This window comes from Salvelinus fontinalis, chromosome 33 (assembly GCF_029448725.1).
Source record: "Salvelinus fontinalis isolate EN_2023a chromosome 33, ASM2944872v1, whole genome shotgun sequence".
Classification (NCBI taxonomy): Eukaryota; Metazoa; Chordata; class Actinopteri; order Salmoniformes; family Salmonidae; genus Salvelinus; species Salvelinus fontinalis.
Window position 1 is genome coordinate 47,626,439 of NC_074697.1, and position 25,208 is coordinate 47,651,646.

The 25,208-nt window shown below is 43.1% G+C and overlaps 1 protein-coding gene across 1 annotated transcript in view; it reads right to left on the reverse strand.

The window, feature by feature from the left end:
- The window catches only part of grik4 (glutamate receptor, ionotropic, kainate 4), a 438,773-nt gene that overhangs the window by 88,326 nt on the left and 325,239 nt on the right, over positions 1–25,208 (reverse strand). Inside the window, exons 7-8 of the mRNA XM_055896489.1 lie at positions 20,343–20,521; positions 10,472–10,525 (exon numbers count right to left, since the gene is read on the reverse strand). Coding sequence (XP_055752464.1) covers positions 10,472–10,525; positions 20,343–20,521 — 233 coding nt within the window. The remainder of the gene's footprint in view (positions 1–10,471; positions 10,526–20,342; positions 20,522–25,208) is intronic.

Sequence of the window (25,208 nt, forward strand, 5' to 3'; positions counted from 1 at the left end):
TGACATCCTCCCTATAGGCTGTCTCATCGTTGTCGGTGATCAGGCCTACCACTGTTGTCGTCAGCAAACTTAATGAAGGTGTTGGAGTCGTGCTTGGCCACGCAGTCATGGGTGAACAGGGAGTACAGGAGGGGACTAGGCATGCACCCCTGAGGGGCCCCAGTGTTGAGGATTAGCATGGCAGATATGTTGTTGCCTACCCTTACCACCTGGGGGCGTCCCGTCAGGAAGTCCAGGATCCAGTTGCAGAGGGAGGTGTTTAGTCCCAGGGTCCTTAGCTTAGTGATGAGCTTTGTGGGCACTATGGTGTTGAACACTGAGCTGTAGTCAATGAACAACATTCTCACATAGGTGTTCCTGTACAACAGAAAGGGCACTGCATGGGAAGAAAAACAAGTGGCTTCAACCACTTAAAACGGAAAACGTTGCTGGTGATCGAAGCTACTGGAGGAAGTTGATGGTTGATCAGATCTGGAGCTTGAGGATGCTGATGGTGATAATGATGGTCACTCATGGAACATCCTCCAGGTTTCTGGATGAGAAGAATGTCTGATGAGTAAAATGGGAAAGAGAAATCCATCCTATGCCTAACCTATCCAAGGCTCCAGTGCCTCCTGATATTGTATCATATCTTTAAATTGGCATATTAATTTTCCCAGTGATACAATATCAATTAATTATATCCTTTTGCACGGTGGAAGAAGACGGTAATGCCTTCTCATCCCAGGCAGCTCTGTCTGTGTGCAATAATGAAATCCAATTCTAGTGGCACAGTGATTACACTAATAGCTGGAATGTTCACGCACTGTTTTGGGCAATAAGTCATTTCATGCTCATATCAATTGCCATGTAAATTCAGTCAGTGGCTCCATAGCGTCCTGCTGCCTCTTAATTACAAAGACTGGGGAGTAAGGAGCGTCCCTACATTTCAGCACAGCTCTCGCACTCATTATATATGGAGGTAATACTGGAATTGTATGAATTCATATTTCATTTCCTCTGTCTTAGTCAACAGTAAAAATTGGTATCTATGGATCAGTCCCAAATGACACCCTATTCCCTATGTGCCCCATGGTCAAAAGATGTGCGCTACTAAGGGAATAGGGTGCCATTTGGGACGTAAGCTATGAGAGTAATACAGTATCATATTCCTGTGGGTTCATGGGAGATGACGGCAATAATGCATGCAATGCTTTTATTACTGTACACCTCAGCGCAGCACAGTGGGAGTTGATGTATTACCTTTATTTGAAATTGTTTAATAGGGGCATACATCAAAAACAAGTAGACTTTTCTGCTGAGTGTTAATTATATAAATGACCGCTTTCGGATCCATTATTCAGAGAATTATGGCCGAGGCTGCAACAATAATAGCCCATTTGTAAGGTGGAAGAGACATGATCTCCTGAAATATCTAGAAGTGGACAAGGCCGCAATCTCCATGAATTTTGCGGAGTACAGCATACAGTATGCTGAAAATATGAACTGCAATCTCCATCCTGTCTCCGGTGGAACAAGGCAAAAAGAAACAGAAAACCCAAGCGAGAAATACTATAAAAAAGGAACTATTCCACTCCAATTACAAATTAATGCTGCTCTCTGTATGAAGAGCTCCAAGGTAAGGAATCCTAAACACAGAGACAATTTGCGGCGAGATAGAAAACACTGAAATATGGATGACAAATCTTGTACTTTTGCGGCACTGGGTTCATGCCAAAGATTGCCTGAGGTCGTCTCGTCTGGTGGTATGTGAGAGATGAGCCTCACAGCATGCGAGTTGGACAGACGAGACAAGACAGCGGCGTTAATCTCACAGAGCCGATGGAAATGAGAGAGGAGCTAAACACTCATTTTAGTGAGCCCTGAGCGCTTGCTATCGATCTCCGGAGGCCAAGTGACTCCCCTGATACTCTGGACCGAGCCCTGCAGCACTTTGTCACCTACGGTATGGACAAGACAGGCTGATGAATACCGAGGAGAGGAGGTTATTCCACCCTGGCCAAGGAAATGGCTGCTGCTGATGAAGCCAGGTATTCAACAGTTTCAGATGAAACTGATACGATACAACACAACATTATTTGTTGGATCAAACGGAAATGAGTCTTCTGCTCTCACCCCCATCCCTCCTCAGACAACACAAACACACACACCTTTTGATTTAAGATAGATCCAACACAGACCTAGACAAGGTCACACTGCCAGTACCTTTATCTCTATTATCAGTTAAGATAATTATTTATCGACCAGATTGTTCACCTTGGCAGAGACGGGTGATAATTACAATACAGTAATATGTCAAAATGAGAGCTCCATTATGCCAATTCATGTAAGCCAAGTAGCCAAGAGGTTGGCGATGCAAGCGTAAACATCGCTAATGGTTCTGAAGTAAAAGCTGAAGGAGCGATAACACAAAAGCGTAGCTAGCTCTTGGCATACGAGACCATTTAATAGAGAGACTCCATTTCAAAGAGAATGAAATGTGAGAAGAAGGGTCACGCAACAATGGCCGCCGCTGATTTAGAGGGTTTTTGATTTACAAAGTAAAAGAAAAGTAAGAAGTAAAAGCTTCCAGCTTTTCCACAGTTTTCAATACTAATTAACAAGCTCATTTGGATAAGTGAATACACACACGCGCAAGCACTTACCCACCCACGCGCACAGACACACACCATTTGGATAAGTGAATGGACACTCACGCAGGCACACACACGGACGCGCACTCTCGGCGGACGGACTGGTGTCATCCTTTTCCCCCATCCCTAGCAAACACAGCTGATTAAACTAATTGCATTTTAAACTGACGATTATGATTAGTTGATTATTGGAGTCAGATGGAGCAGAAGTGTGACACCAATCAGGCCACCGAGGACTGGAGTTGCCCATCCCTGCTCTGGGGCATTTACAGGCATTATAGTGTATATGGAGAATTACGGTCATAAGAGAACATAACTGTATGTTAAGGGCATAAAGGAAATGCCTCTGACGGGGGGAATGGGATGCTATAGCAGGCAATGCAATTGTCAACACTGAGCCATGAAGACATTCGCACAGGGAGAGAGAAAGAGAGCTGCAATGAGGGTGACACACAGTAATCAATAGCCTTGCTGACTTCAGATATAAACTAAAATGTTCAAGGGGAGGTGCTAAATGGTTTGTCTCCATTTAAGGAAAACATCTGTATCTCTGTCACATTGCCCCATAAATGCATTTTGCCCCCTGGCTGGATTTTATCTGCACTGACAACAATGCAGAGTAATCTTCCCCCTTGAGTACAAGGAAGCAATGCTTAAGTGAACACATCATGCCAGCATTAGCATATGACAAAATAATGACGTACTTTATATTCTGACGAGAGGCTCCTCTCTCTGTTGTCACCTTTCCATGTAGCCTTTTAACTTTTCTATTACTCAGTTGGCTGATTCTCAAACTCTGTGTCTAAACACGGAAATATGAACTTTACATAAGCTGTTTGTCAGGAATTAATTAAATCCCCAATAATTTTGGGTGTCACAGTGGAATGACTTTTAAAGCATTTTGAACGGCGAGGTTTGGGAGTCGTAAATGGCATGTAGTCATAGAGACAACAGAGACATGTGGTGTTGTGGTTTTTTGTTGTAATCCACCGTTCTAAGGGCGACATTTTCCTCTCGCAAACACTGTGCTGTGAGCAAACACAGTAACATTCAAATAGACGGGATGAGTCAAATTTGAATATGCAGCGCAACGCATGCTGAACCAGTTTTATTCAATATTTTGATATAATGTCTGTCATATTGTAATGATCAGTGCTACTTCTTGTAACCGCTATGGACAGTATAGTTTTCAAAGACCAGCAAGCTGATACACATGTGAATTGTCTCTGTACACTGTATTTGTACTAACTATGTGAGTGTGTGAGAGAGAGAGAGAGAGAGAGAGAGAGAGAGAGAGAGAGAGAGAGAGAGAGAGAGAGAGAGAGAGAGAGAGAGAGAGGCAGAGAGAGAGAGGCAGAGAGAGAGAGGCAGAGAGAGAGAGAGAGAGAGGCAGAGAGAGAGAGAGAGAGAGGCAGAGAGAGGCAGAGAGAGGCAGAGAGAGAGAGAGAGAGGCAGAGAGAGAGCAGAGAGAGAGAGAGTGAGAGAGAGAGAGAGAGAGGAGAGAAGAGAGAGAGAGAGAGAGAGAGAGAGAGAGATGAGAGAGAGAGAGAGAGGAGAGAGAGAGAGAGAGGAGAAGAGAGAGAGAGAGAGAGAGAGAGGAGAAGAGAGAGAGAGAGAGAGAGAGGAGAGAGAGAGAGAGAGAGAGAGAGAGAGGGAGAGAGGGAGAGAAGGAGAGAGAGAAGGAGAGAGAGAAGGAGAGAGAGAAGGAGAGAGAGAAGGAGAGAGAGAAGGAGAGAGTGAGAGAGAGATAAACACAAATTTCAACTGGACTATATTGGCACATTTCAACACAAACTTCAACCAATCATACTGCAGAGATGACACTGACTGTTCACAAAAATAATACAAATTGGGAAGCATGTCGAAGCCAAGTCCCAAGAAGGCACAGAAGAAACGCAGGGAAACTTTAATGCCAAACACATAATGGGGATTAACTATTAAAGGGGGGCTGAACTGGCCTCATTTTTCGGCTTGGCCATTAAGAAATGCAGCAGCCATGACTAAAGCCAAATGAGAGTTGTCTTGGGGGGGGTTAATGTGGGTGTCTCTCTTCTGTGTGTGTGTTCGCACGTGGCAAGCATCTGTACACTTTGCCTAAACAATACACAGCTACAGTCACTCACCTTTATAGATTTGAAACAGTGAAACAGTCTTGAAACAGTCTAACCAGGTCTTGCCTTGAAGTTACCTAGGCTAGCTAGCCAAAATATTTTGCCAATTAACTTCAGCCGGCTGGTGTGTGACCGTGGCAAAATTGATTTGACATTGGATGGCCTATCTCTGGGGCTAGTTAGAGACCATCATTAAATTACACAACGTAAATGGGGCTATATTTTTGTTGTCTCGTAAAATTCATTTAATATTTGTAAATTCATTTCTACAATTTATAGTACATTTGTGTAATTTACTGATGGTCCCTAACTAGCCCCATCGGAATATCGGATGTCAAACCAAATTGATCATGGGCATTACGATCAGTCGCATGCAGTTGTGCTTCGAATTTATGATTACTTGGTTGCTGCCAGCTGTAGGCATGTAGGCAGGAGTAAAATAAACCCAACCCAATAAAAATTCAAGGTACCCTTCATTCTGTGACATACCATTTTTTCCCCAATCATCTTGCAAATCTCTGTTTTGGATGAGACTGAATTTATGACCAAAATTATCCTATTTACACTTAGAAACATTTATTTGATTGATTTTTATTCATACCGATGGCATATGGGCCCTTTTCAAGTTGCTCTTTAAAGAAAATCATCAGCAATGCTTCAGAAGTTAAAACCAACCATTGCTCAGTGCACAAAGGTTCCCAGCTAGCCCCAAAAAACACAGGTGTGTGTGTGAGAGAGAGAGAGGTTTGTGTGCCTGCATGTGCACGTGTTGTGTCACGGCACTATGCCACTGGCTGTTATACAGTATATAGCCTTCTTCCCGGCAGTGGTAGATAAGCAGGCGGCAAGGCCACCCTGCCATCCCTCTCCTCTGGGTGTTTGAGTGTGCATGTGTGTATACATGCATGCGTGTGTGTGACAGCGAGAGACACCGTCAGCTCTTCCTCAAGCATGGATGCATGAAAACAACAGCTTTGACAAGAGAGATCATGGGTGTGTGGCGAGGAAATAAAACATGAAGAACAAAACAAACAGGAGGAAAATGGCCCCCGCCAGGCGACGGGCTTAATATATGTTAACCGAGCCATGCGTGCTGAGGCTTTCAAAGTGACGCGATCTTCTGCTCGCCTGACCTTCAAATGACATCAGGCATCTTGCTGACGGAAGACGAGGCGCTGTGCATAACCTGACGTGATTTATTCAATCTTGACGAGTAGTTTGAATTTGGAGGGCACAAATCACTCTGATGCACACACGCATGCACACACATATACACCCACACACCAAATGGGGGAGGGCAGGGAAGAGGGGAGGGTTTTCCCAAGTGAATATGGACGATTCTCTCTACATATTGGTTGAGGAAAGGTCTAGCAGGTCTGCCATCGTATAGGCTATGAAGAAATTTGCAAGGGGAGCACTGCTCAAAATGCTGTGGCTCTCCTCCTGGACAGCTACTCAAAGCCACTTACTTCAAAATCAAAAATGTATTTGAATAACTTTTCACTTTGAATGACAGTGCCCGAGTTTACATTAAGGCCCAAACTGTTGTCGGCTGACGCTAAGTAGACAACACCACTGTAATGGCTCGTAAAACCGCAAACCGCACAGAGAGGTGTTCATTAACGCAGCCCGTTTGCACCTCCTCTCTCCACTACCTTGCCAGACTAATTCCGACTGCATCATTAACTGAAGTGATTGTTTCTTGATTATTCATTACTTTCCGGACGGCGTGGCCCCTATCCTTCGGAGGCAGGAAAGGTAAATTAATGTTGCGAGGGAACACATGGTCCGTCTCATAATAAGCTGGCTATCTGGGCTGATGTGTTAATGAGGGAATTCACAGTGAAAGAATTCATCGCTCTCCCTTGGGCAGCATACATCCAAGCGCATTACCCGTAATGATTTCTCATTGATGGTCATTCTCCCTCATCCATCTCCCTGGCCCCGGGGACAGTAATAACTCATCGACTGGCCTGTCTTTAAGTGACACATACACTGAGTGTACAAAACATTAGAAACACCATGGAGTTACTATAAGAGAACGAGAGAGGGATGGTAAAAGTGTGTGTGTGTGCGAGAATCATGTTTACTGACTGAACTGATTACACTGGATTAACCTTCTCCACGGCTCCTTTTCTATAACCTTACCTAAGCCTCTCTCAATACGGGACCCCCATGGAGGATAATGTGAAGAGTCAATGTAGAAAACTCAAGTTGATGTTATTTGAGTGGACATGGATCCCTCTCCCACAGTTTCAGCTGCCCTTTTTCATTTCCACAGTATTAGCTGCTACTCACAGCACTGCCACTCAATGATCCCCGGTTTCAAATGACCCTGCCAAGGTCCACAAGTCACGTATGCGCGCACACACACACACGCTCACTCACGCCGCCTGGCGTGCACACACGAAAATAAGGCTGTTGAGTTAATTTGCAAAATGTTGGGGATTTGAGGTACTTAACTTGTACACGTACACCCAAAGATACAGGCAGCTATGATGTTGGACAAGGCGATGCTGCTCATTGCGTTTCTATCAATGGGTTGTAAGTTATGTTCCATTGTCCTCTGAGGAGCTGGTCTTTAATCCTCTAAAACAACATGGCGGTGACTGACAGAAACAGTAAGAAGAATAGGAATGGCTGCTGCAACCTCCTCCCAGCGCACTCCTTAATCAGCCAGCATCGCATCTCTGAATGACTGCACTTAGGAGACAAACAACCCGAGACAAACAAAGCAAAGCAAACATCAAGATAAATATGATGCCTTGAATCCCTGAACAGCGACACCAGAATCCTGTTTTAGGAGTAATTTGCAGAGTGCCCCCCCCCCCCCCCACACTTTTTTTTTATGAGCCATATCTGGAGATGATTTGAGGAAACAAATTAGGCACACAAATGGAGGTGTCAGGTCATTTGTCACGGTGCGCGTCAAAGGGCTAGCGCTCCGGCTGCAGATGTATGGGGATGTCCGAGGAAGAGAGGAGCATGCTGGGTAAAGCAGGGGGAGATGTGACACCTGATGGGAATACACAGGCTCATGGGAGGGGGACTGATTTCAGTGTTACAAGCCTACTGTGTTACATAGATACATGTTCTGCGTGATCCTTCTTAAGATTATGAATGAGTAGGTGAATGAAAATGATCATTGGTAGAATGTGTTGGCTGTGTATCAAAGTGGATGGTTGATTCATGTTCTGCATGGTTTCTCGTACTATTAAAACCGAGGTGATTGAAAATGACTTATCATTCTTATAAGGAAAATTCCTTATAATCTTTTGAATTGTACAATATATTGGTTGTTGATTCCCTGCCACCTCACATTGGCATTTGGATTCACAATGTCAACAAAAATACATTCTAACTGACAAATAAATTAGTCATCATCGATGGTTACATATTGGCAATGAACGCGAGTACAACCCAGCAGCAGGACCGCTACCTCCGCCTTTGTGCAAGGAGGAGCACTGCCAGAGCCCTGCAAAATGACACGCAGCAGGCCACAAATGTGCATGTGTCTGCTCAAACGGTCAGAAACAGACTCCATGAGGGTGGTATGAGGGCCCGACGTCCACAGGTGGGGGTTGTGCTTACAGCCCAACACCGTGCAGGACGTTTGGCATTTGCCAGAGAACACCAAGATTGGCAAATTCGCCACTGGCGCCCTGTGCTCTTCACAGATGAAAGCAGGTTCACACTGAGCACATGAGCACATGTGACAGACGTGACAGAGTCTGGAGACACCGTGGAGAACGTTCTGCTGCCTGCAGCATCCTCCAGCATGACCGGTTTGGCGGTGGGTCAGTCATGGTGTGGGGTGGCATTTCTTTGTGGGGCCGCACAGCCCTCCATGTGCTATTTTCAGTACAATATTACTTTTTAATTAGGAGTAAATGTTAACTATGTTTCAAAGCATTATGACAATTGTAGTCTGATTGTTACCGAGTCAAAAAAAACATCTAAAGTGTGGATTATGGTTAAAGTTCAAGTTCAAATTTGGGTGACTGCATTCCAGGTTGTTACTTTTTTGAATACCTTGGTTAATCTTAATGAATTACAAACTACTCACAGCTTCAGTAATTTAAACTCACAAATGTGTCGCATCCAAATGAGACCCACTGTATCTGTTAAGACCTCTGGATTAGCTACCACACATATCAATTTGAATACGTTCCAACTTCCCAGACAGCTCATTGTAGGCGCAGGTGACAGTCAGGGATGTGACAGTGAGAGAGACGGAGACAGAGAAGGAGACAGACAGATAGAGATAGAGTTGGAGAGAGACAGACAGAGATAGAGAGAGATGATATCTAGAGAGATATAACACGGAGGATGTGAGGAGGGACTATCTCTCATCCTCTAGGAGCGGCTGATCACAAAATTGTCCTATCGCCACATCTAAGCTAGTGACAAATGACAAATGTCTACTCCCCCCAGCCGACGCACAAATTGGGCTGCTGCACTATCTGGGACATGGGATTTAATTTCTTACAGTGCCCCACAGCCATTCTGCCTGCCATCACAGGCACCAGCACTGACACCTACGTTACACATCAGGGTTGTGTTCATTCGGAACCAACTGGAAGAAAACGGACTAAAATAGGGAGAGAGACCCTGGACGTGTTCAACTAAATGATTATATATCTTTTTTTTTTACATTTAACCTGTATTTAACTAGGCAAGTCAGTTAAGGACAAGTTCTTATTTACAAGGACGGCCTACACCGGCCAAACCCGGATGATGCTGGGCCAATTGTGCGCCGCCCTATGGGACTCCCAATCACGGCCGGTTGTGATACGGCCTGGAATCGAACCAGGGTGTCTGTAGTGACGCCTCTATCACTGAGATGCAGTGCCTTAGACTGCATTGCCACTAAGAAGCACCATTTTCCAATAAGACACGCTCATTTTCATTTTCCGTTGCAAAATGTTTAAAAATGTTTAAACATTTTCTGTTTTGGGCAAGCCACCATATATTTTAGTACTTAAGCACTGTGGTAATGTCAAAACATAGTGCTCAAGAGAGTGGGGAATGCTTTTTCATGCAGCATGGTAGGCATTGCTAAGGGGGCATCTCCCCCCTCAACCAATCACCCCACCCCCAACATGAAAGGAATGGGTAATTACTCACGCTACCTGTCAAAGATAGAACCTCCAATACACTCCTCTTTGTGGGAGCAGAATAAAGTGATCTGACTCCCTTCCCTGGTTACTTGGCAGTTTAGCGAACCGTATTCTTTACATGGTGAAAATAGGCATAATCAAAAGCTGCCATTTGTTGAGAAGGATCCGCCGAGCAGTGTGTGTGTGTGTGTGTGTAATTTCAAGGGAATATTGCTACGTTGGGGACGATGCATGGACAGGTGATGATTAACTGCATGTTGAAAGAGCATTACATAAATAACGAGTGGTCTCTTCTTCCTGTGGGGATGGTGCCGTACGATGCTTCGTTGAGCGATCGCTCTCTCTCTCTTTAGGAAAATGAGGGTGTGGATCATCATTCTCCACAATGATTCCCCCCTCTCTTGCCCCCCAGCACCCAGTGGCACATAAATACATGGGAATCCGAGCAACTGGGTGAGAGGAAGAGGAAAACATGGGCCCCAGCATCCCATTAATGAGTCATCAATCAGGCCGATATGAATCATCTCTACAGGACCATTAGTGCAAAGTGTTACCAACAGCATCAATTTCCATTAGCGAGTAGCAGCAGCAGGCCCCATCTCCTTACCAGCGAGGTGAAGATGTAGGTGTAGTAGACGGACAGCATGCCCAGCTCCGATGCCTGGATGAAAGACAGAGAGAGATGGGGGGAGAGAGAGAAAGGGATAAATATATATATATATTGAGGAGCTGATATACACCTAGTGTACAAAGCATTAGGTACATAGGAATCTGGAGCTCTGTCAGAGCGACCATTGGATTCTTGGTCACCTCCCTGACCGAGGCCATTCTCCCCCGATTGCTCAGTTTGGCTGGGCGGCCAGCTCTAGGAAGAGTCTTGGTGGTTCCAAACGTTTTCCATTTAAGAATGATGGAGGCCACTGTGTTCTTGGGGACCTTCAATGCTGCAGATATTTTTTAATACCATCCCCCAGATCTGTGCCTCGACACAATCCTGTCTCGGAGCTCTATAGACAATTCCTTCGACCTCATGGCTTGGTTTTTGCTCTGACATGCACTGGGAAGACTAATGGAGCAAAGTACAGAGAGATCGTTGATGAAAACATGCTCCAGAGCGCTCAGGACCTCAGACTGGGGTGAAGGTTCACCTTCCAACAGGAAAACAACCCTAAGCACACAGCCAAGACAACACAAGAGTGGCTTCAGGACAAGTCTCTGAATGTCCTTGAGACTGTAATCGCTGCCAAAGGAGCGTCAACAAAGTACTGAGTAAAGGGTCTGACTACTGAATAACGTAAATGTGATATTTCAGTTTTTTATATTTAATAAATATGCAAACATTTATAAAAACCTGTTTTTGCTGTTTCAATATGGGGTATTGTATGTAGATTGATGAGGGAAAAAACGATTTAATAAATTTTAGAATAAGGCTGTAACATAACAAAATGGGGGAGAGCCAAGGGGTCTGAATACTTTCTGAATGCACTGTATGTGGTGTGTGCCTTTCCAAATCATGTCCAATCAATTGAATCAAGGTGTAGAAACATCTCAAGGATGATCAATGGAAACAGGATGTACCTGAGCTCAATTTCGAGTCTCATAGCAAAGGGTCTGAATTCTTATGTAAATATTGTAATTTCTGTTTTTTATTTTAATTCATTTGCAAAAATGTCTAAAAGCCTGTTTTCGCTTTGTCATTATGGGGTATTGTGTGTAGATTGATGAGGGGGAAAAAATTATTTGATCCATTTTAGAATAAGGCTGTAACGTAACAAAATGTGGGAAAAGTCAAGGGGTCTGAATACTTCCCGAACGCACTGAATGGAGAGAGAAAGAATGGGTTGGGGAGAGAGAGAAAAGTGAGAGAGGTCAGACATTCTCTGCAGTCTCCTGCTCGATTACACAGCGGGAGATCAAATCCACCCACATCTTGATGAGACATGACATATTCTTATCTAATGACGGGCTCTCTTTGGTAATACGATATAATTAGTAATACGATATAATTAGTATGCTGCTCAATACTTTCGGATTTGATTTAATCAAAGCCTCAGCAGCAAGCACTGGTTGTGAAGGTGAACTTTCGACAGTTTCTTTTAGCATATTTCTTTTGGTATACTGTTCCACCCTATTTGTTTAACGTTTCCACACGTTTCCACACATTCAAGGGTTTTTCTTTATTTTCACTATTTTCTACATTGTAGAATAACAGTGAAGACATCAAAAACTGAAATAACACATATGGAATCATGTAGCAACAAAAAAAGTGTTAAACAAATCTAAATATATTTTAGATTGTAGATTCTTCAAAGTAGCCACCTTGATGACAGCTTTGCACACTCTTGGCATTCTTGGTATTCTCTCAACCAGCTTCACCTGGAATGCTTTTCCAACAACCTTGAAGGAGTTCCCACATATGCTGAGCACTTGTTGGCTGCTTTTCTTTCACTCTGCGGTCCAACTCATCCCAAACCATCTCAATTGGGTCGAGGTCAGGTGATTGTGGAGGCCAGGTCATCTGATGCAGCACTCCATCACTCTCCTCCTTGGTCAAATAGCCCTTATACAGCCTGGAGGTGTGTTGGGTCATTGTCCTGTTGAAAATCAAATGATAGTCTTCAAAAATCTCAAATCTGGACTCATCAGACCAAAGGACAGATTTCCACCGGTCTAATGTCCATTGCTCGTGTTTCTTGGCCCAAGGAAGTCGCTTCTTATTATTATACAAGGTCTGTTCATAATCAGTTAAAGATTATGCGCAAATACCAGCTAGTGAAGTTAGCAAGAACAAGGTGAGAGGAGCGTAATTTCCCCAGAATGAGATACAGCCTTGGTCTCCAAGGAAACAGAGGCTAGATAGACATGTTTTCAATAACAGTGACAGTCACAGCATTGTAAAATAATTATCTCTGAATAGTATGTCTGTGTGTGTGTGTGTGTGTGTGTGTGTGTGTGTGTGTTTGTTTTAAATTGTTCTCTGATAAAAAAAAAAAAATCCTTCTTTCTTACAAGAAAACAATGATATTCTATCTACAGGTCATGGGGTCAAGTAGTCAAGCGACTGGATTACGTTTTTTGTGTCTTGATTTGTGATAATATACTGTGCCGTGTAAAAGTATTTGCATCTAAAAAGGTGGCACGACCAGTTATTGAGTGTAATGGGGCAATTACTTTTTCACACAGGTACATTGGGTGTTGAATAACTTTGTTTATTAAATCAATCAATTAAATAAGTATGTAGCTGTTGTGCTATTTGTTAACTCGTGTTCCCTTTATGAAATATCAGGTTTTGGTCGAAGATCTGATAACATTTGGTATCGACAACAGGCAAAAGTAGAGAAAATTAGAAAGGGGCAAATTATTTTTTCACGCCAATGTAATCACTTCCATGACACTGAGTCATTATCTTTTGATTCCATGTTTATTATTACTTGAATAGCTGCTAATAAGAGGAAACCGATCACATGATACGTTACTTGCTAGTTTGTTAACATTTGTTCAACCGTTTTATGGTATCATATTGTCAAGGTCAATGAAAGTCAAGACATCATTTAGTGGAGAAGGACAGGTGGACACACTGCACCGTAAAATACACACAAATATACATAAATGTTCTTGAAATGTTGTGAATGAAGATAGGAAAACAGATGGCGGTGTTTACCAGCTTTTTAATCACAGTTAAAATGTCTTTAAACTTGTAGTACAGGTCAGTGACGTCACCAAGTTTACAAATACAAATGAATACAAATGAAAAGAACGTGTGTTTCCTTTGGCTGGCACTGAGCCAAACTTCCTCAGCTTTCTGTTGTCCTTTATAGCCCCTTTAACTGTTTCTCAGGGTTTAAAAAATAAATAATTGCACACCCATGCCGAGCACAATATCTGAGCAAATCCGACCGCCGCTTTGTATAGTAGGACAACATGGGGGGCTGACATATCGAGATTACACTCAGTGATGCTGAAACCTCGTCTCAAGATTACGTTCGCAGATGCTGAAGCTGAAGCCTCTGACCACAAACTCCCTGCTGCAGACCCCACGGCAAATACACCGGTGTATTTAACGATTGGAGTGTTAAATGTAACATTTTCACAGAGCATATATGAGTCCCACTGATCCAGTGTTAAATTAACACTTTTGAGAGTATTGAAAGAAATCCCACTGTCTTCAGTGTAAGAAGTAGACCTCTGGCTGACTAGGATCCTAACGAAAGATGTAAACATCCATAAACAAAGAGGATAGAATGTCCTGCGTAATTTGGGTCCCGTCATTAGCGTAGATTCTTTTATACAAAGTCCTTACAGTTTACCATGTAATTAAATCTTCAGTGTAGCATAAAATGTTGGCAAACATAATTCATTTTCTCAGCCAACATCCTCTCCTCATGAGCGGGCTGCGTGCCATAAACCACAGAAAAGGAGGAGTAGAAGACTGTGGAATGATAATAGAGGTATGGAGCGACCGTAGGACAGAGGCGTAGATATAGAAAGAAATCCAAGCTCCTGTGTGTTGTTACTCTCTGCCCCATGAGTTGCCATGGCGACAAGATGTCTGGTAACGGCCATCAGTATCTCTGATTGAGGGAAAGATTAAGTCTGAAGAGGAAAAGGGCAGAGAAATAAAACAGTAAGAACTGACAGGATGAATACAGAAATGTGAAAACTAATCAGGGAGGGAGGGAGTGTGTGAGGGAGAGAGTAATTCTTGAGAGGGATAGGCATTTTTTGGGGAGAAAAAAAGATGCAGAGAAATATTCATTGGGGCAGGGATTTTTGCTTTGCCTGACGACCCATCCTGAATTTAATTTAGCTGCTCTATCGATCACGCCATACATCAGTCTGAACCTGATGTCACAGAAGTCGATTGAGCTGATATCAAAACGATGTGATTCGTGTAGGCCTGTCTGGCCTAACCCATCCGTTTCTGGGACTAATCAAAATGGTTTGAATGTGTTTGCATTTGAGAAGTCGCCGGGGAGGGAGCAAATCCAGACTTATCATGGTGAAAAAACGATAGTGGGCGTGGCATTTGTCCAGAGTGATGCGGATGGGAAGACAGGCACATTTTTGCTTGTCTTCTCAGAGGATATTGTGAGGGATTGGCTTTCCCAGTGCCAGTCCTGCTATGGCACTAGGGTTGAATGGCAGAAATCTGGTTACCGAGATTTACCACCCAAAACCACTCCCTTTTCCCGGGATAAATAACTGCGAGAAACCGGAAAATTATAAGACACATTTCAGTTGAATGTATTCAGTTGTACAACTGACTAGGTATCCCTATTTCCCTTTCCCTTTATAATAAATTATTTATATCAACAGCATGACGTGAAATGGAACTGTTAAATTATATATGTGAAACATCTAGGAGCTACAACGGCTCAGCCGCGAAGTAGGAGGACACACGAGCTCACAGAACGGGACCGACGAGTGATGAAGCTCGTTAAAATTGTCTGTCCTCGGTTGCAACACTCACAACTGAGTTGCAAACTGCCTCTGGAAGCAACGTCAGCACAAGAACTGTTAGTCGGGAGCTTCACGAAATGGGTTTCCATGGCCGAGCAGCCGCACACAAGCCTAAGATCACCATGCACAATGCCAAGCGTTGGCTGGAGTGGTGCAAAACTCGCCATTGGACTCTCTGGAGTGGTGAATCACGCTTCACCATCTGGCAGTTCGACGGACTAATCTGGGTTTTGTGGACGGCAGGAGAACACTACCTGCCCGAATGCATAGTTCCAACTGTAAAGTTTGGTGGAGGAGGAATAATGGTCTGGGGCTGTTTTTTCATTGCTTCGGGCTAGGCCCCTAAATTCCAGTGAAGGGAAATTGTAACGCTACAGCATAAACTACATTCTTCACAATTCTGTGCTTCCAACTTTGTGGCAACAGTTTGGGGAAGGCCCATTCCTGTTTCAGCATGACAATGCCACTGTGCACAAAGCAACGTCCATACAGAAATGATTTGTCGAGATCGGTGTGGAAGATCTTGATTGGCCTGCACAGAGCCCTGACCTCAACCCCACCGAACGTCTTTGGGATGAATTGGAACACCGACTGCAAGCCAGTCCTAATCGCCCAACACCAGCTTCGACTTCACTAATGCTCTTGTAGCTGAATGGAAGCAAGTCCCCGCAGCAATGTTCCAACATCTAGTGGAAAGCCTTCCTAGAAGAGTGGAGGCTGTTATAGCAGTAAAGGAGGGACAAACTCCATATTAATGCACATGAGTTTGGAATGAGATGTTCGGCGAGCAACTACCAAACAAAGGGATAATTTTTTTTTTTGAAGAATGATGAAGATAAGGACAACGGAACTTATTTAATTTAACTGTTGAGGAATGAATGAGGCAACAATAGAAAAAGAAAGAGGAGGTAGGCTAATAACATTAGGTAAAATATTATGAAAGGCATACAGTGCATTCGAAAAGTATTCAGATCCTTTGACTTTTTCCACATTTAGTTTTTCTCATCAATCTACACACAATTCCCCATAATGACAAATCAAAAACAGGTTTGTGTATTAAAAATTAAAAACTGAAATATCAAATTTATAAGTATACCCTTTAGTCAGTACTTTGTTGAAGCACCTGTGGCAGCAATTACCGTCTTGAGTCATCTTGGGTATGACGCTAAAAGCTTGGCACACCTGTATTTGGGGAGTTTCTCCCATTCTTCTCTACAGATCCTCTCAAGCGCTGTCAGGTTGAATGGGGAGTGTCGCTGCACAGCTATTTTCAGGCCTTTCCTCAGATGTTCAATCAGGTTCAAGTCCGTGGACTGGCTGGGCCACTCAAGGAAATTCAGAGACTTGTCCCAAAGCCACTACCTGCGTTGTCTTGGCTGTGTGCTTCCTGTCTAAGGTCCTGAGCGCTCTGGAGCAGGATTTCATCAAGCATCTCTCTCCTGTTTTTGCTTTGTCATTATGGGGTATTGTGTGTAGATTGATGAGGGAAAAAACGATTTAATCCATTTTAGAATAAGGCTGTAACGTAACAAAATGTGGAAAAAGTCAAGGGGTCTGAAATATTTCCATATATAGACAGTTGTGTGCCTTTCCAAATCATGTCCAATCAATTGAATTTACCACAGGTGGATTCCAATGAAGTTGTAGAAACATCAAGGATGATCAATGGAAACAGGATGCACCTGAACTCAATTTCGAGTCTCATAGCAAAGGGTCTGAATTCTTATGTAAATAAGGTATTTCTGTTTTTTATTTGTAATAAATTAGCAGTATTTTCTAAAAACCTGTATTCGCAATGTCATTATGGGGTATTGTGTTTAGATTGGGACAAAAAATATTTAATCCATTGTAGAATAAGGCTGTAATGTAACAATATAATATAATAGGCACTATTATATTTCAAAATTAAAAATCTAATTTGTTTGTAGCCTATGTTTGTAGACGTAGGCTGGCGTATGCTGCGCCAGCATATCAAAATAATAGTGGAGAGAATGATTTATTTCAGCTTTTATTTCTTTCATCACATTCCCAGTGGGTCCTTAACCCAGTTTGCCACAACTTTGGAAGTATGCTTGGGGTCAGTGTCCATTTGGAAGACCCATTTACGACCAAGCTTTAACTTCCTGACTGATGTTGCTTCAATATTGCCACATAATTTTCATGCCTCATGATGCCATCTATTTTGTGAAATGCACTCGTCCCTCCTGCAGCAAAGCAACCCCACAACATGATACTGTCACCCCCGTGCTTCACAGTTTGAATGGTGTTCTTCAGCTTGCAAGCCTCCCCCTTCTTCCTCCAAACATAACGATGGTCATTATGGCCAAACAGTTCTATTTCTGTTTCATCAGACCAGAGGACATTTCTCCAAAAAGTATAATCTTTGTCTCCACGTGCAGTTGCCTGGTTAGTCTGGTTTACTGTTGTTCTGGGATTGATTTGCACTTTTCACACCAAAGTGTCTCTAGGAGACAGAACACGTCTCCTTCCTGAGCAGTATGATGGCTGCGTGGTCCCATGGTGTTTATACTTGCGACCTATTGTTTGTACAGATAAACGTGGTACCTTCAGGCGTTTGGAAATTGCTCCCAAGGATGAACCAGACTTGGCGGATTTCGTTAGATTTTCCCATGATGTCAAGCAAAGAGGCACTGAGTTTGAAGGTAGGCCTTGAAATACATCCACAGATACACCTCCAATTGACTCAAATTATGTCAATTAGCTTTTCAGAAGCTTCTAAAGCAATGACATCATTTTCATAAATTTTTAAAGGCACTGTCAACTTAGTGTATGTAAACTTCTGACCCACTGGAATTGTGATACCGTGAATTATATGTGAAATAATCTGTCTGAAAACAATTGTTGGAAAAATGACTTGTGTCATGCACAAAGTAGATGTCCTAACCGACTTGCCAAAAGTATAGTTTGTCAACAAGAAATTTGTGGAGTGGTTGAAAAACGAGTTTTAATGACTTCAACCTAAGTGTATGTAAACTTCCGTCTTCAACTGTAGCTAGTGACATCTATGGGCTTTTATGTTTTTCTGTCGTGCTTAAAAATGTAGTATCCTTTATGTCATATATATATTGGATAACGACACAATCATTTTGACTTTTTTTGGCATGGCCCCATAAAATGTATTTAATGTATGGCCCATCAGGCTCAGGTAGCATCAGACTTGAATTTTCAATCAAAACTCAGACATAGGCTATCAAATCCAGACATAGGCTATTTCCTGTATATGCTTTATATGCTTTTGAATGACACTTCCGGTTTCGGGGCGAAATACCGAGTTACCTGGGAGAAAATAGATTTTTTTCTCTGGATGGAACATTTGTAAAATACAGGGAAAATATTCAACTCTATCATGCACCCTTAGCCAATGCTCAATTGCTAACTCTCTCTCTGTCTCGCTGTCTCTTTGTCTGTCTCTCTCTCTCCATTTTGCTTTAGTCATTGTCTCCTTCACTGCAGCCATGTATCCAATCTCAATGTTATAATTACGACACAGCCATATGCTGCAAGCTGCCCTTCACCTGTCTTTCTGTCACCTTTAGATCTAATCATAGCTCTTTAGAATGAATAGCAGGAGTCTTGTCCTATCATGTAAAGTTCATGTCGGTGTCGGGAAGAACTCTGCAAAGCTACAGAGTGTTCTATTCTGTTGCTTTAATTGCTAACTTCTCTGTTCACTTCAGGTATGGTTGTATTAGTGGAAACAGACACCATTGAAAGGTCATGTTGACAGTTTACTGTGAAGAATAGTCATATCTGATATGCATGTCCAATCAGATGTTATTATATTATGTATGCCAGACTAGCTGTTCACAACTGAGAGGATGTAGCTTAGTGGTAGAGCGCATGCTTTGCATGTATGAGGCCCCGGGTTCAATCCCTGGCATCTACATTGAGCTGCCAATCTCAGCTGGCCCTTTTACGGGGCAACAGGTAGTCTTCTGCTTAGAGCATTGGGCCAGTAACTGAAAGGTTGCTACTTCTAATCCCTGAGCTGACATGATGAAAAAATTTATCAATGTGCCCTTGAACAAGGCATTTCTACCTCATTGCTCCAGGGTTGCTGTTGATACTGGCAGACCCTGGCTGTGTCTCGGGGAGAGTGTGGATACGCAAAAAACACATAAATAATAGAACAAATATAAGCACCCACCAAATTATTGTTTTCTTTATAAACACAGTGATAGATGCCTTCAATAGAAAGCATAAATAGTCCAAAAAGAGTTCTTCATTCCATGATTGAATAATAGGTTATTTTATCAACAAAGAAAGTCGCTGCTACCAACAGATGTCTGTAAATTGTCAAAAAGGGAAAATAAAAATAGTAATAAACCTAGGTCACTTCTATTCCCTTTTATACTCAAGCAATATTAATGAGAGTTTCTGATGTTTTGGATTGTATTTGTTATAAAGCTCAACAATTTACACATATTAAGGATGCGGGCCTGATTCTTTTCGTAGTCGTTCTAATCGTACAGAAACTAATCAGATGAATGTGCATCTACGTTATTAATGAATGCTCACAGAATAAGAACGCGATTTGCATCTCACGCCTGTCACTTGAAGTAAAATGTATTGCCTGACGAGACCTTTTTCTTAGAAAGTTAATTGCATTGGTTTTAATTTCTCATCTCTACTGTACTCTTGTGGTTTAAGTGCGAAGCCCAAGGGCACTCAACAACCTCCTCTAGTTGCATTTGCACACCACTCTCGTCTCCAAATATGGAGTTACAGATATGCCATGGTTTATTCATGGTTGTATGCCTATGTACAGGAGAACAGATCGGTCTCTCGGTGTTGGATGCTTCAAGTTAACATTCATTCAGTCCAACACTCATTCAGTGATTCAGCATGTAGCTTGTTCAATTATTTTCAATATCAACCTTGATCCTGAACTTTATCTTGGCATTGACATATAGATCGTGAGAAAAAATTGCATCATCCGCTGCTGCTGAGATGTCTAAGAACATCGGGAAAGTGCTCACTGTGACAGACAGACTCACCCTTTCCAAAATTATGTGGGACATTGTTGCGTTAGCATCCACAATGATTGTGGCAGTCTTATCATCGCGGATCTCCTTGAGAAGGGGTGTGGGATCCTGGCTGTCATCCAGCATGCGAACCGATAGTGTCTCCTTGGAGATGAGGAACTGGCGTAGCAGTCTCTCCAGATTTAATAAGCCTGTGGGGACAGGGACGAAGACAGTGATATTATTATGAGCAGGTAGACAGTTAATCTCCTAAAGGTAATGAATTTCTGGGTATTAAAGTCAAATTTCTGAGAACTAGAACTCAATTGAATGAGTTAAAAAATACAAAGACATTATTGTGTGTGAGAAACACCATATTCATAAAAATAACAATTAATCACTATTTTCAACCTGTCTCTGACGAGACATGACAATGTACTTTTTTCACTCGCAAATGTATATCCAAGATGGCGTAGCAGTCAGATGTCTTTGTCTTGTCATGTCCCTTGTAAATATAGTTTTACATATTTTTCTTCGCATATCTTTTAAAAATATTTTCCTAAACAGCAACTTCTAAATACTCTCCTGCAATCCGCCTCACCCAATGTGGCGTGGATCTGCTTTTTTTCCTAAAGTATTTCTATTTACTTCGGATCTGGAATCCCTCAACTGAAGCTAGCCAGTTAACTACCTACCAGCTATCAGTTAGCAAACCATTGCTAGCGGTCATCAGCTAACCTTTAGCTCGGAAAGCTCTCGCCAGTTCGAACAACGTGACTCAAACCAGAGCATAACGGACCTATTTCTCCCCATATCCCCGGATTCTTACCGCAAACTCTGAACATTTTCATCTGGATCTTCGCAACTAGCTAACCGCAATCCTGGGTAACCACTCCTGGCTAGCGTTTCCATCCCGGAGCAAGCACCAATTAGCCTGAAGCTAGCCCGGCCCGGGCTCCTATGATACCACCGAAGCACACTCCTGGGCTACAATATCTGGACCCCTTCTACTGCCGGTACGGGGCACGGAACCCCGCCGATCCTCTACGATTGGAATACCGACATAATCTGCGCGAGGACTCCAACAGGCCCCTCAGGCGCGATGCCCATTCTGCTAACCTGCTAGGCCTGCTAGCTACCTAGAGCTACCTGGAACCCGACTAATTCCACGACTGGTCTATCGACGTCACAGCGCGAAGAGGCAAAAACAGACTTACCCCCATCGCGATGTCCCCCAAAGGTTAACTTGCTAGCCCCGGTCTGCTAACTGCTAGCTTGCCTGCCCTGGTCTGCTAACTGCTAGCTTGCCTGCCCCGGTCTGCTAACTGCTAGCCCCTGCTAACTGCTTGCTTGCTAACCCGGTCTGCTAACTGCTAGCTTGCCAGCCCCGGTCTGCTAACTGCTAGCTTGTTTAGCCCCGGCCTACTAACTGTTAGCTTGTTAGCATCGGCCTGCTAACTGTCTGAATCGCCGTGCCCCCAGTCAGCCCAACCACTCACTGGACCCATATGTTCACTTGGCTACGCATGCCTCTCTCTAATATCAATATGCCTCGTCCATTACTGTCCTGGTTAGTGATTACTGTCTTATTTCACTGTAGAGCCTCTAGCCAATTTGTAAGTAGCTCTGGATAAGAGCGTCTGCTAAATGACTTAAATGTAATGTAAATGTAGCCCTGCTCAATATGCCTTAACCAACCATGTTGTTCCACCTCCTACATATGCGATGACATCACCTGGTTTAAACGTCTCTAGAGACTATATCTCTGTCATCATTACTCAAGTACCTCCAATGTACTACACTATGCCTTGAATCTATGCTATCGAGCCCAGAAACCTGCTCCTTTTACTCTCTGTTCCGAACGAGTTAGACGGCCAGTTCGTGTAGCATTTAGCCGTACCCTTATCCTACTTCTCCTCTGTTCCTCTGGTGATGTAGAGGTTAATCCAGGTCCTGCAGTGCCTAGCCCCACTCCCACTCCCCAGGTGCTCTCGTTTGCTGACTTCTGTAACCGTAAAAGCCTTGGTTTCATGCATGTTAACATTAGAAGCCTACTCCCTAAGTTAGTTTTACTCACTGCTTTAGCACACTCTGCCAACCCGGATGTCTTAGCCATGTCTGAATCCTGGCTTAGGAAAACCACCAAAAACCCTGAGATCTCCATCGCTAACTATAACATTTTCCGCCAAGATAGAACTGCCAAAGGGGGCGGTGTTGCAATCTACTGCAAAGATAGCCTGCAGAGTTCTGTATTACTATCCAAGTCTTTACCCAAGCAATTCGAGCTTCTACTTCTAAAAATTCACCTTTCCAGAAACAAGTCTCTCACTGTTGCCGCTTGCTCTAGACCTCCCTCTGCCCCCAGCTGTGCCCTGGACACCATATGTGAATTGATTGCCCCCCATCTATCTTCTGAGCTCGTGCTACTAGGTGACCTAAACTGGGACATGCTTAACACCCCGGCCATCCTACAATCTAAGCTTGATGCCCTCAATCTCACACAAATGATCAATGAACCTACCAGGTACAACTACAAATACGTAAACACGGGCACCATCATAGATGTCATCCTAACTAACTTGCCCTCCAACTAACTCGCCCTTCTGTTTTCAATCAAGATCTCAGCGATCACTGCCTGCATCCGTAATGGGTCTGCGACCAAACGACCACCCCTCATCACTGTCAAACACTACATAAAACACTTCTGCGAGCAGGCCTTTCTAATCGACCTGGCCGGGTAATCCTGGAATGACATTGACCTCATCCCGTCAGTAGATGATGCCTGGCTATTCTTTAAAAGTGCCTTCCTCACCATCTTAAATAAGCATGACCCATTCAAAAAATGTAGAACTAGGAATAGATATAGTCCTTGGTTCACTCCAGACCTGCCTGCCCTTGACCAGCACAAAAACATCCTGTGGCGTTCTGCATTAGCATCGAATAGCCCCCGTGATATGCAACTTTTCAGGGAAGTTAGGAACAAATATACACAGGCAGTTAGGAAAGCTAAGGCTAGCTTTTTCGTTCAAATATTTTTTATTGAACACACACAGGAATGGTGTATTGGTATAAAAGGCAGGTATACAATTTTTATCTAAACATAAAAGAGCAGACAGAAACAAAATGGGTACATGGGTACCTAACAAATATTACAAAACAAGACAAGGACAGGTAGAAAGAAAGAGGGTAGGTGTCACCCCCCACTTATTCCCCCCCTTATCCCTCCCCCACTTCTCCCCCCCCTTTTATCCCTTCCCCTTATTCCCCTCCCGACTGCTCGGGTGGCGGTGCCAGCACATGCTGCCCAAAGGTGGATTAAAATATTACAATTGAGAGTGCGTTAAAAAGTTCAACTTCACAGCGCCTAATGGTCCAAGTAAGAGAGGAAAGGCTGCCAGATTTGATCAAATTTTGATAATTTATTGTTCAGAATATATCTAATCCTTTCTAAGTGTACAGTGTTTGCCAATTCGCTGAGTCATAATTTGGTAGTGGGCGCTTCCCTCTTTTTCCAAAACAACAAGATTAGTTTTTCTGCCGAAATGAGACTGTAAGAGATGAGTTGTTTTTGAGGGTTGGTTAATCCGTTTAGGGAATCAGACACTCCCAGGATTATCAGAAGCGGGTCTGGGTCAATTGAAGTCTCCAGAACTTAAGAGAGGATCCTAAAAATTCCACACCAGTAACCATACAAGCTAGAGCATAGGGCAAAGCAGTGGAGTAGTGTACCCTGTGCAGCCTGACATTTATCACACATAGGGGATGTATCAGGAAATATCCTATGCAGTTTGGTTTTGGAATAGTGTAATCTGTGTAATACCTTGAATTGTATGAGACAATGTCTGGAGTTAATGGAGCAGGTGTGGATATACTCCAAGCTATCTTCCCAGTCTGCCACCGAAATGTCAGTCCCTAGTTCTTCTTCCCATTTTGCCTTAATGGCATCTGTAGAAGGTGTGCTAACCGATTGAAAAGCATCATATAAACGAGATATCAGTTTGTCTGAGGTGGGGGATGTTTTTATGCATCCGTCAAACATGGAAGGCTTAGCGTTCCCAAATGTTGGGAGGTGTTTTCTAACATAGTCTCTGATTTGTAGGTATCTGAAAAAGTTACTTCTGTGAAGATTATAAGTTTCCCTCAGCAACTCAAAGGAAGCAAAGGTCCCTTCTATATATAAATCCCCTATGGTACTTATCCCCAACTCTCCCCATTGCTCAAAGGTGTTATCAAGGTTAGAGGGGGCAAAGGAGGGGTTCCTGGCAACAGGGAGCATGAATGACATTGGTCTAAGCTCAAAGTGGGTTTTAATTTGCTTCCAGATTCGGACTGTGCTATGTATAATACGATTGTTACGATAAAGTGACCTCTCCAGATTGACAGGCGACAAAATCCAAGCACCAATAGAGAAGGGGTGACACTCCTCCCGCTCCATACTAAGCCAGCTGGGTGACGGACGTGCGTCATCCAGCAAAAACGTAACAGCGCGGAGGTTAGCGGCCCAATAATAAAATATAAAATTTGGGAGAGACAATCCTCCTTCTATTTTGGATTTGCAGAGGTGTTTTTTACCTATCCTGTGTCTTTTATAATCCCAGATGAAAGGATTGATAATTGAGTCCAGTTGTTTATGAAAGGATTTAGGTATGAATACTGGGATGTTCTGGTATAGGTAGAGCAGTTGTGGGAGGAAGACCATTTTAATGGCATTAATTCTTCCGAGCAGAGAAATTGGGAGAGTTCTCCAAAATTGTATGTTTGTCTTGAGTTTTTGCATCAGAAAGGGGAAATTCTCTTTAAATAGTAAGGAGTATTGTTTGGTAACTACAATTCCTAGATAGGAAAATTTTTCTGACGACTGGTCCAACTTAACTGGAAGATGTTCTGGCCAGGAGGTGT